This window comes from Choloepus didactylus, chromosome 19, assembly GCF_015220235.1.
Source record: "Choloepus didactylus isolate mChoDid1 chromosome 19, mChoDid1.pri, whole genome shotgun sequence".
In the NCBI taxonomy this organism is placed as follows: domain Eukaryota; kingdom Metazoa; phylum Chordata; class Mammalia; order Pilosa; family Megalonychidae; genus Choloepus; species Choloepus didactylus.
Genome location: NC_051325.1, coordinates 50744803 through 50757456, shown reverse-complemented (window position 1 = coordinate 50757456; position 12654 = coordinate 50744803). Strand labels below are relative to the sequence as shown.

General features: G+C 46.3%; 1 protein-coding gene across 17 annotated transcripts in view; it reads left to right on the top strand.

Moving 5' to 3' along the window:
• Positions 1-12654, top strand: part of ZMYND8 (zinc finger MYND-type containing 8) — a 130796-nt gene that overhangs the window by 93661 nt on the left and 24481 nt on the right. For 14 of the 17 annotated variants that reach the window (XM_037812389.1, XM_037812380.1, XM_037812378.1 and 11 more), the window contains 4 exons: positions 195-347; positions 3417-3926; positions 8343-8714; positions 10075-10265. In XM_037812389.1, the coding sequence (XP_037668317.1) occupies positions 195-347; positions 3417-3926; positions 8343-8714; positions 10075-10265 (1226 nt within the window). The remainder of the gene's footprint in view (positions 1-194; positions 348-3416; positions 3927-8342; positions 8715-10074; positions 10266-12654) is intronic. The other 3 variants (XM_037812385.1, XM_037812387.1, XM_037812386.1) reach the window with 1 other exon arrangement.

The window sequence follows — 12654 nt, the reverse complement described above, 5'->3', positions numbered from 1 at the left end:
TCAGATCACCTCATGTCATTGAGCAGATGATATTCTTAGGACAAATTATAAGAAATGCCCCCCCCCCCCCCCCACCGTGTGTCCTAACGTGTGTCTTGCTCTTTGCGAGGAGGAAAGGAGGAAGCTAAGGGATGGACACTGTTTGACAATCCCCCACATGCCTGGCTTTACAAGGGTGTAATCGTGTCTTCCAGATCGAAGCAAAGCTGAGATGGATCTGAAGGAGCTGAGCGAGTCTGTCCAGCAGCAGTCCACCCCCGTCCCACTCGTCTCTCCCAAGCGGCAGATCCGCAGCAGGTTCCAGCTAAATCTTGACAAGACGATAGAGAGTTGCAAAGCACAATTAGGTATGTCTTCTGGTTTCTTTGCTATTAATATTATTATTATTATTTGTAGGGATACCACTCAGATGGAATAAGGGTTGAATCCTGGCTGCTTTTAATATGCTTTGACCTTGAATTGTTTCTTCAACTAACATATATTTCCACTTGAGGCAAAACATTTCAAACATGCTAATTAAATCTTTCGAAGGGCTTTTTGAACTCATCAGAGTTTACTTGTGAGTTGAGGCAATCTGAGAACTTGAGATGCAGGTTGCTAAGAAGGTTTGAAAGCATAAAGTTCCTCCTGAGTTTGGCCTCTGTTCTCCCTCAGCATACGTCAGTGTCTGAACATCAGTGCTGGGTGTATTCCAGAAGTGTCCAGCACACAGCTCTGCCTCGTCTGCATCAGACCATCTCCACACACAGACCCTCCCAGCTGCTCTCTCTCTTGCCTCCCTCCCTCTCCCCTGTGCTGCCTGCCTGAATCCTGTCCCTCCTTAAGGCTGAGCTCAGCCCCAACTCCTCCAGGGAGTCTCCCCTGACTGCCCTTCCCATCTGCCTACTCTCTTTGGTACTTCATTGCTTGGAAGCCTTGGTGGTCCCTTTGGATGATGGAATCTGTCAGAATTTAAACTGGAAGCTCCTTGAGGGCAGGGACTTTCTTGTAAGGATTTGCCTTCTCCAAGGTTCTTGGACTTAGTTACGCATACTAGTTGTTCTGGAACATCTGTTGAATGAATAATAAAGCCCAGAGGGTATTTATAAAGACATGGGGACAGCTGGGCCCCAGAAGAGAGCCACTCCCAGTGATGTTTCCAATGTCATGGTTGTTCTGGCATTCGAATGAGAAAGGAGCTGTAGTTAGGGGTCACCTGGGGTGTCCAGAGGAGAGCAGCCCTTGTAGGGTTCCCTTTTTGGTTAGGACATCAGGTGGTACGGATGGAGTTTGGTAGGCCATTTAAATCTCTTTCTAGGCCCTTCCATGCAGCTGGTCCAACAATGTATAATTGTTAGTAATTTTAATATCTTAATATTTAATATTTTAATATTGCCATTTATTGCTTCCTGTGCACCCTGCACTGTGCTAAGCGCTGTTTGTGTATTGGCCTGGGAGAGAGATACTGTAATCAGTCTTATTTTGCAGGTGAGGAAATGGAGGATCAGAGGGGGTAGGTTGCTCGGTCAGGGCCACACATCTAACAAAAGTGGATGAGCCAAGATTTGATCATGTTTTTTGGACTCCAGTACCAAAAGCTTTTGCTATCATGTATGTGGTCGTGCCTGCCCATTTTGGGTTTGACCATTAGTTAGTTACCGGTAGCACAAGCCTAGGACCTGGGTTTTTGTATTGTGCTTTCCCCTTCCTTTCATTGAGCCCTGGTGGAGGTGGACATACCTGCTGGTCTCCGTGCTCTGGGCTGTTCGTGGCTCTTGTCTTTTCGTGAGTTTCCTTTCAGAGTGTCTGGGTCAGGACAGTGACCCTGCCCACCAGGGCACGAGGTGGCGATAGCTCTAGAATGACCACTGTACACAGAGTTGATTGGGTTTTCTGATTTTCAGAATTGTAGGAGATAAAGTGTCATTTACCTACAGCCTGACGACAGTTAACTGAATGCATTACTGGGGGCAGGAAACATAAATGGACCTGTTGGTAGAAATATGCTTTTCCCACTTGTGTGTGTGCATGATATACCTGCCCTTTGGTATTTTCCCCTTTTGATAGAGACATAGAAATATGTGAGTTTCCTTTTGACTCCATTATAAGCAGAACAATCAGGTGCAGTGGGAGTTGACTGCATCAGTGCAGGGAGCAAGGGGAAGAAGTGGCACCTAGGTCATCTGTGGAGCATGTGTCCGCCTGCAGGGGGCAGCAGCTTCTCGGCTCCAGTCAACGTTGCCTCGTGGGTCCATGACCTGGTATGGCCAGATCCTCTCCCCTTTTGGGAGAAGTCCGCCATCCTGATTTCTACATGAAATTCCCTGATTTGTGAATGCAGGCAACAAATGCAAAATTAAAAAGCCAGCAACAAATTAAAGGAAAACAAAAACAAAACAAAAAACACAAAAAAACTCCTTGGGCCAGACCAGTGCTTCCCAAATAAAATGCCTCTGCTGGCCAAATGTGCTTGTGGGCTGCGAATTTGCGACTTCTGCTTTAAGGCTTTGGCTTGTTTCTTTGAAGCCCAGGCACAAGGGGTAAAGTACTTAAATGCTTTGGGAGCAAGTGGGCAAAGCACTGAGTGGTGTGTTGGGAGCCCAGAGTTCTGGTCTTTGCCTCTGGGTTGTAGGACAAATAGTGTTTCTGGATCTCCAACCATCTGCTAATCTGTACCATGGATTAGTCCCCCCTACCCCCCATTCAGTTTTATTGATATATATTCACATATCTTACAGTCATCCACAGTGTAGGATCAGTTGTTCATAGTACTGTCATATAGTTGTGCATTCATCACCAAAATCAAGTTTTGAACATTTTCCTTATGCCAAAAAATAAAAATAAGAGTAAAAATACAGGTAAAGAACACCCAAAACACCCATCCCCCATTATTCATTTTATTTTTGTCCCCATTTTTCTACTCATCTGTCCATACACTAGATAAGGGAGTGTGAGCCATAGGGTTTTCACAATCACATGGTCACACCATATAAGCTACATAGTTATATGTCTGTCTTTGAGAATCAATGCTACTGGGTTGCAGTTCAACAGTTTCAGATATTTCCTTCTAGCTATTCCAATATACTAAATACTAAAAACAATGGATTAGTTTTGACAGCTCTTTTCTGGGGGCCCCAATCTCTATATCCCATTTAGTTGTCAGGGTTGCAAAGATTTAACTCTGCGTAAATCTAAAATTTATTTTGCCAGGTCCCCTGTCTTTGAGTGTTATTAACTGAAACCTTCGCCTAACTCCAGTTCTGCTTGTCAACTGCAGTTAGTTGTGATTTTAGTTCACTACTGCTCCACCTTGCCAGTGTGATGCAGTTTGAAATGTGCTTTTGATTACAGCATTTAGCATGGAAAATGTTTGAGTTTTTGGTCCTGCTCTTTATTTTGTGACTAGGCCACATGCTGGGTTTTCTTTTTGAATTTAGGAATAAATGAAATCTCGGAAGATGTTTATACGGCCGTAGAGCACAGCGATTCAGAGGATTCCGAGAAGTCGGATAGTAGCGATAGTGAGTATATCAGTGACGATGAGCAGAAGTCCAAGAATGAGCCAGAAGATGCAGAAGACAAAGAGGGGAGTCGGATGGACAAAGAGTCACCTGCTGTTAAAAAAAAGCCCAAACCAACCAACCCGGTGGAGATGAAAGAGGAGCTGAAAAGCACATCGCCAACCAGCGAGAAAGCAGATGTGGGGGCAGTCAAGGAAAAGGCTAGCCCAGAGCCTGAGAAGGACATTTCAGAAAAGGCAAAACCTTCGCCTCATCCCACAAAGGACAAACTGAAGGGAAAGGATGAGACGGATTCCCCAACAGTGCATCTGGGCCTGGACTCTGATTCTGAGAGTGAACTTGTCATAGATTTAGGAGAAGACCATTCTGGGCGGGAGGGTCGAAAAAATAAGAAGGAACCCAAAGAGCCATCTCCCAAGCAGGATGGTAAGTTACCGTATCGCTTTCCGGTTTTAAAAAGTGGTTTAGAATTCCATTTTGCATTTGTATTATCATTAAGTTCTGTGACCCTCTGACAACACCATGGGTGGTTACTGGACAGGACAAGGGCTTACAGTTGGGCCTAGCAGCCTCTTAACCTGCTCAGTCCTGCAAACGGGTGGAATCTGAGCTTGGAAAAATAAGTCTCCTAGAAAACGCTGGTTGCTTTGAATGGTCAAGTCATTTTTAGCCTTAGCAACTTCTTTTCCAACATGCTCACTCGATTCCCAAAAGTGTTTGTCAACATTTTAGACATTTGACAGGGTTGAAATCGTTAAAGGTCTTTACTTCAAACATCCTCAGCCTCCCTTTCCTCCCGTCGTGCTGCCCGGGCATCTCAAAGTGCATGTTTTTAGGAGAACATGACATCATTTGGGTGGGTGGTTCCAGAATTGGGATGCTGAGGGTTCCCGGGGTGCACTGTCAATCTTGGCTCTATTGACATTTTGTGCCAGATAAATTCTCTGTTTGGAGGGCTGTTGGATGCTTTAGAGGACCACATCCCTGGTCTCTACCCATTAGATGCCAGTAGCACCCACCCAATTTTGGCAATCAGAAATGTCTCCAGCCGTTGCCAAATGTCCCCTGGGAGGGGTTTGGGGTGGTAAAATCTCCCCAGTTGAGAGCCACTGCCTGAGTCTTAGCAGTGCTGCCATAGCGACTGTTGAACCAGCTGTGGCCGCCCTCAAGCGTAACAGGGCCTGAGCATATTGGGAAACCCTTCAGAAGGAACGTGTGAATGGGTTGAATGGTATCCTTCCCACTGACAAAGGAGTAAGCCTGCTTTTCAGTTGGCTGGGCAAGGGGGCGGTGAGGGATTCCAACATGCTCCAAAGGTATTGAATAATTAATTGACGGCCCAAGGGAACCATTGCCTAAGCACAAAGGAGAGGTGGTGTCATAAAACACAGATTTTGAGAGTAACTTAAGCAACAGCCACTTTTAATTTTTGACTGTGCCTCACTTCTCACAGGCATGTGCTTTTCAACCAAACCCCTTGAGTGAGGTGCAAGTCTGTGTCCACTGAGAATGCCTTAGGCTGGCAGCTAAGGCCAGTCGGGGACAGGCCTGGGGATCACTCCAGCTAAGTGGCCTCACCCTGGGCAGCTCTGGCACTTGAGTTGTGTGAAGAGGGAATTCTCACAGTTCCACGGCAGGGGAAGAGACGTCTCAGAGAGTGGAATGGAGGGGGAGAGGAGCCCCTGAGTGGGGCAGGGGGTGGCCCATCATCAGCCCATCTCTGAGCCCATCTCTCAAGTTTATGGATGGCCTCTGAAAAACCAGATTTTGTTGGGCATTAGGATTTGAGGGAACATTTCCGAAGTTGCTGAGAACAATAGGACTCGTGTTTATTCCATGAGGATTTTTTGGGTGCAGATGGCAGTGCTCCTCTGAATGATATAATTATATTGTTCCTTTCTTTCTAGAGCAGATCTGTTGCTTAATTGATTGATTGATTTCATGCCTCTTCCTCTTCCAGAAAGGTTGTGCGACAGATTAACTAGAATATATAACCATGAAACAAGATGTAAATGAATAAATTGGCATAAAAGGAAAGTGAGAGGTATGGGGGAAGTTTGTAAGCAGAAACGCATACTGTTACAGCCTTCAGGGTTAGCAAAGTTGCACTTCAATTTTGTCTCTGAGCTTCCTAACGGTCAAAGCAAAAAGGGAAACACAGTCCTTTAAAAGAACTCATATTTTCCAAAAAAGGTACGCACGCGTGCGCACGCACACACACACACAAAACCCAAAAAAGTGTTTCACTTGATTGAAAAAGCAGAGCTTTACTTTGCACTAATGCCTGAAGGAAATTTTTTCGCAGGACCCCCTATGAAGGAGATCCCGAGTTGAGTGTGTGGTAAACAATTTTGAAGATCTGATTCTAAAACAGTTCAATTAGAGCGGTCTGCTGGGAGTTGATGCAGGTCTAAAACCCAGAGCTGTCTGATGGTGGTTTGGGTCTTGGAATTGACTTTGGGTCAGACTCTGCAGTAGAGCATCTTTTCAACAGTGTGCTTTCCCTTACAAGTTTGCTAAGTGAAGGGCATTTTGGAGTGTGCGGTGGTGACTGACCTACCTTCAGCAAAGAATGCAGCTTATGCATTGAATATGAGTCCTCAGATAGTAAGACAGCTTTTATAGCTAATAATCTCAGAACAGAAACAGAGAGACCTCTTTGCTATGCTGACCCCACAGCATCAGTAATTTCCATTTTTCTCTAAAGGGGATGCTAATTTTTTCTGGAAAAAGTTGTCCCTTTGTATACAAGACAGAAATAGACTCTAGAATAAATAGATTAATTTGATGGGACAGCTTCTGGGGTGCAGACACTTTAAGAAACTTACCTTTTTTTTTTGCTAGAGGTGATTGATTATATACTCCAAATTTCTAGGACAAATGGAATTTCCTATAGCCTCTTTTTTTTTGCTCCATAAACCATCAGAATTAAAATATTTTAGTGTCTATTAATATCCCTAAAGAGGAAGCCTGGAATCATTTTAGGTTGCACCACCCCAGTTTCTTATTTGGAAAGAGAGCCATCCATGCATACTGCAGAGCAGTAAGCCATCTGCGTGATTTTGCAAATCAGGAATCAGATAGTGACCTTCTTACGGCCGTCCTTTGCCCAGACTGGGACTAGGCTAGCTAATTAATTAATTCACCGCAGCTATGTTAATAAGCTTTTTTGCCACCTGGCAGAGAAGGGCGGCTTAGAAGGAGCTTCTGCAGGTTAGAAATCCTACCAGGGAGACTGCCCACTGTACTAGGAGAAGGAGGCTCAGAGCCACCTCCTGCTCCTGGAAAGGGTAGGATGTATCCTGTAAGGTATAGCACCCCAGGAAAGATCAGTTCCCTTCTATCTCCCACAGCTCCTGCCACGAGCTTGGCTAAACTCTCTTCTCTGGCAGAGGAGCCAGCCACTGAGAAAGCTTTGAACCTCCAAGTCAGAACAGTTGGCATGTCTCTTCCCTCCCACTCTCCTGGGCTTCCCAGAACCGTTAGCTCACTGAGAATCCTTTCCCTGGAACAGTCAAGCTCATGTCTCTTCCGGTGATAAATCTCTAAAAATCTTAGGCATGTTTCTTACTAAAAACTGTTTGATGTCAGAGTGCATCCTCCAAAGAGCAGGGGTGCGGACGTGCACCCGGGGTCCATGTGTGTTTCCTGGGCATCCTGTCTGGCAGCAGGATCTTTGCAGTGAGAACCCCCACCCCTACCTGGGCCCCCCCCTTTATAAACACTCCCATGATCACCCCCTTCTCAGGTGTTCAGTGCTTCCGGCTCTAACCTGCCTCACAGCCACTCCTCACTGCCTGCCCAAACTTCCTCAAATCCTCCCCTTTCCTAAACACATGGGGGCCAGTGCTGCACCCCACCCCTACCCCAATTCTCACTTCTGCCTGTTGAAACCCGACCCAGCCCCTCCAAAAAGACATACTCCATACAGCAGTTTTTCAAACTTGTCATTCATATTCGTTGTTTTTGCAGTTTCCAAGTCCTGCTTATATAATAACTATTGACTTAATATTTCTAATTAAGTCAACTCTCTTTTTTTTTAAAATTTAACCTCTAAATTTTAAACTTAAACTCGACTACCACTCAGGACGAAAACCAATATTGGTGCTATTCATGAAAGATAGTGGCAGGAATAAATCCGATGAAAGCAAAACAATGTTACTAACTTCTAGGTAAGTAGCATGTGTAGCCCAGGGTGAAGGTTCTGGCGTTGGAGCCCAGCTCCCTTTGTTGAAAAGGGGGGAAGCAGGTGCGACAGCTGTATCAGCACACATCAGCTCTACACCGAGACTTCGTCCTTGGGAGAATCAGGAGAAGTGAAAGGGATACTTGCTCTCTGGGTGATTCATTGTTGTGTGGTCCTTGGGCCAGCCTTCAGTTCTTTGGGATACGGGCTTTCTAGGCTCCCCAGCCAAATGGTTGCTCTTAATCTCTGGATTGACTTGGGCTTGGTCTTTCTCAAGGTGCGTACCAAACTCTTAACCTTTCAAACAAGAGACTTGCAGCAATTTGCACATCTCCACCCTGTCCACTAGACAGTGGACTCCTTGAGGTCACGGGCTGGGTCTCATCCCTGTCCCCCTGTCCCCGCGGCCTCAGATGTGAACAAGTGCCCAGTGAAGGAGGCCAGTGCTCCTTGAGACGGAAGATTCTACAGAAGCGACCCGAGCACAATGGGTGAAAACGGGCCCCCCCGTCAGGGCTGTACCCTGAGTGCTGAATTTGCTCGGCCTTCCCAGCCTTGGTTGCTTTCACCCAGAACATTCTGTCATAGGTACTATGGAGTCAAACCCAAATCAACCCTGATTCTTTTTTTTTTTTTTTTTTGCGCGCTGGCTTCAGTTGTAGGTAAAGCGCCACCATCCGCTACGGCGGGCAGCCAGTCTCCCCCTGAAACGCCGGTTCTCACCCGCTCTTCCTCCCAAACTCCCACGGCTGGGGTCACGGCCACCACCAGCACAACGTCCACGGTCACGGCTCCGGCCGCCGCCGCCACGGGAAGCCCGGTGAAAAAGCAGAGGCCGCTTTTACCGAAGGAGACTGCCCCGGCCGTGCAGCGGGTCGTGTGGAACTCATCAAGTAAGTTTCAAACGTCCTCCCAAAAGTGGCACATGCAGAAGATGCAGCGTCAGCAGCAGCAGCAGCAGCAAAGCCAGCAGCAGCAGCCTCAGTCTTCCCAGGGGACGAGATATCAGACCAGACAGGCTGTGAAAGGTACCGAGCCTCTCCCTCCGCTCCCGTGGCGCCCCGTCTCTTTTCGCCACATCAACAGGAGAAAAACGTTTTATTTTTTCAGTTCCCATTTGTTTCCTGGCCACTATATCCTGCAAGTCATATGCATTCTGTTTGGCCTAGTTTTTTTTTTTTTTTTTGAACTGTTTCACAATTTGCTTTTTAATTTTTTTCTTTCTTTTTTCATTTTATACACAATGCATGCATATTCTCCTTATAAAGGGACAAAATATTTTTATATGAAAGTCTGTTGTCCTGGTTGCCCTTTCATTCTCCTCCCTTTTTCAGAGGCCACCATTATCAGTTTATTATATTCTTTTCACAACTCCTTTTCTATGCATGTGTACATATGTATTTTCATATATATGGCCCATAAAAATATTGATTTTCTTTTTTCTATTTTAAAAACCTAAAAATGGTACCAGACTTGCTTTTTTTCCCACCCATCAGCATGTTTTGGAGGTCCGTCCTTGTTAGTACACACAGCTCCACCTTATTCTTTTGAACTGCTGCATAGTATTCTATAGTTGCCCTAGAGTGTTCCCCTACAGATGAGCTTTTAGGTTGTTCCAGTTTTACCCTATCGTGAGCCAGGCTGCAGTGAACACCTTCATATAAGCATCCTTGTGCATATGACTGAACCCCGCGGTATTATTTTGGAAAAAGCACAGTGTGATGAGATGGTAACAGTCACCTTAATAGCCAGGGATTAGCCACACACAAAATAGGAGTCAGCATCAAGAAGCAGTTGCTGAAGCTGCAGACTCAGAGCTCCCACCAGCCGTGTAGGAGGCTCCATCGTAGCCGAGGTGAAGCCCGGCTTCTGTGAGCATTAACGTAGGTCTCATTCCAGGGGGAGACCTGTGCCTTGATTGTTGGAGGTTGAGCACCTTGACTGAAACTCTTGCCTAGAGTGCACCCTGGTTGGCAGGAAACTTAAGAGTAGCTGCAGGTTATGAGGTTGAAAGGAAGTCAGATCTTGGGTTGGCTCCCAATAAAGCCCTTCAAGGACTGGTGATAGGGAAGACTTTGAAAGATTGGAGAGGCAAGACTGGATTGACCTTGCCATTTAAGGGGTTGGTGGGAGCAGAGCTGAATCCGGAATATTTGAGATGGGGACTCCTAGTTCGAGTCATCTGTCTTCATGCCTCATAAGCATCTTGAGGCTTCCTTGGTGGAAATTAGTTGCTGGCAAGAAGGAAGGTCATTCTCAATTTACAGCATGTCTTGAAAGTAGAGGAGCATGCAGGGCATATATTATGGGTCTCTCCTCCTCACTGCAGCATGTGCTGGGCCAGGTCCTTCTGTAGTTTGGGGTAACTGGAAGCCTTTGCTTTCTTAGCTGTCCAGCAGAAGGAGATCACACAGAGCCCATCCACGTCCACCATCACGCTGGTGACCAGCACACAGTCGTCGCCCCTGGTCACCAGCTCGGGGTCCACGAGCACCCTTGCGTCTTCAGTCAACGCTGACCTGCCCATCGCCACTGCCTCAGCCGATGTCGCCGCAGATATCGCCAAGTACACGAGCAAAGTGAGTGGGAGGGCACACTGCTGTGGGAGCGGCGAGTGCCTGACCGCGGTCAAAGGACCAGCTTCCTGATGGGAATATTGGGTCATGACTTCACAGGTTTTAAGGGGGTGCTTTTGGGGTGTGATAGTTTCCTAGAGCTGCTATAACAAATGACTACAAACTGGGTGGTCTGCAACCACAGACTTACTTTCCCACAGTTCTGGAAGCCACAAGTCCGAAATCGAAGTGTTGGCTTCTGGAAGCTCTGTGGGACAATCTGTTTCTTGCTTCTTCTGAGCTTCTGGAGGTTGCCTGCATTCCTTGGCTTGTAGACATTTCACTTGAATCTTCAACCTCTGCCCTCATATGGTGTTCTCCCTGATGTGCCTGTGTCCAAAATTTCCTCTTCTTAGAAGGACACCAGTCATATTGGATTTAGGGCTCACCTAATCCAGTATGATCTCATCTTAGCTGGACTAGGCCCTGGGGCTTTCCAAATGAGGTTGCATTCACAGGGTCTGGGTGGACGTGAATTTTGGGAGAGAACTCTCTAACCCAGTACAGAGGGAAGACCTGTTCTTCCATAGGTTCTCCAAGGCAGGATACTTTAATTTGGGTTTAAAAGTGGATTTAAACAGAGAACGGACTGACTCTTACTCTGAGAGGGCTTAGATTCTAAAGTCAGTTTAAAAGATGAAAACCGGAATGCAAAACATCAGAAATGGATTGGTTTTTATAAAAGGGGGTTTATTTGGTTACAGACATACAATCTTAAGGCCTTCAAGTGTCCAAGGATGGCCAGTGGTGTCCGGAAAACCCCTTGTTAGCTGGGAAGTCACGTGGTGGTGTCTGCTCCAGAGTTCTTGTTTCAAGATGGCTTTCTCCCAGGATGTTCCTCTCTCGGCTTCAGCTTCTCTCCAGAATGTTACTCTCAGTTGGTCTTGGGGCATTTGTCCTCTCATAGCTTCTCTGGAGCAAAAGTCTACTTTCAAAGGCCATCTCCAAAATGTCTCTGTAAGCTGCAGCTCCTCTCTCAGCTCCTGTGCATTCTTCAAAGTGTCCCTCTTGGCTGTAGCAAGGCACTCCTTCCGTCTGAGCTTTAATAGGGCTCCAGTGAACTAATCAAGGCCCACGCTGAATGGGTGGGGCCACACCTCCATGGAAATTATCTAATCAGAGTTATCACCTACAGTTGGGTGGGTCGCATCTCCATGGAAACAAAGAATTACAATCTAATCAACACTAATAGGTCTGCCCACACAAGATTGCATCAAAGATAATGGCATTTAGGGGGACATAATAAGTTCAAACTGGCCAGCAAGTATACCCTTCACAAGTGAAGTGCCTTGTTAAGGACAGATTTTCCTTAAATGTTGGAGCGAATTGCTGTCTCTTTGGTTATCAGCTGAACGGAGGGTGGGTTTGCATTAATAGACCACATGGAACAGAAGTGACAGGTTTAAACGAGGGACTTGCCAGAGGAGATGCTTAGTTGACTTGTCCTGGAACACGGCGGGCCCAGGGGTCGAGTGGATTCTCGCACCACCCTCTGGGGTCTCTACCTCGTCAAGTGGAATGGTGGGCAGGGTTGCCTGCTGTATTTTAAGTTGAGGACAACTCTCTCTCATTCAGCTCAGGCACTTTCTCTTTTCATCCACCAAATGCTTTTATGCTCATCGTTGGATTTACATCAGTAAAATATGCGTCCCCCTTAGCATCTTAGGAGAGTGCTGTGCAGTGATGTGCAGATGGCACTGGGCCACCCACAGAATGTTGGCTCCACAGTGGCAGGGATGTGTCTGCTTTGCTCACTCCCGAATCCCCAGGGCCTAGTGCTTGGCACACAGGGGGTGCTTAATAAACAGCTATGAAATGAAGACATGCTGCTTAGATTCTCTACTTGGGCTTATTATTTATTTTAACTATTAACAATAACTAATGAGTAATGAGTTACTAAGAGCAATTAGTAAATTACTGAGATGATAATTTACTCAATTAAGTTACTAATTAGTTACTAACTAGTTAACTACTAGTTATAGAGAGTTCATAGAGGATGGGTGAAAATAGTTGAGAATCATTTTTAGGGTTCCTAACATCTCACTGTTAGGGGCTATTTTACTGTCTTGAGTTAAAGCTAGAATCTTGGGGAGAGAAGTATGTATGTTACTTTTACAAAATAGCTCCTGCTGGTCATTTGTCTTTTTCTTCCTGCTATCCAGGTGTGTTTTCTATTGCTGCATAGCAAATAACCTCAAATCTTCGTGGCTTAAAGCAGCCCACACACCTGTGAGCTCCATTTCTGTGGGTCAGGAGCCCGGGCTTGGCTAGCTGGGGCCACTTCATGGTATGTCTTGAAGCTGCAGTCGAGTTGTTGGCGCTGGGGCTGGGGTCTCGCAGGCTCGCTTGGGGA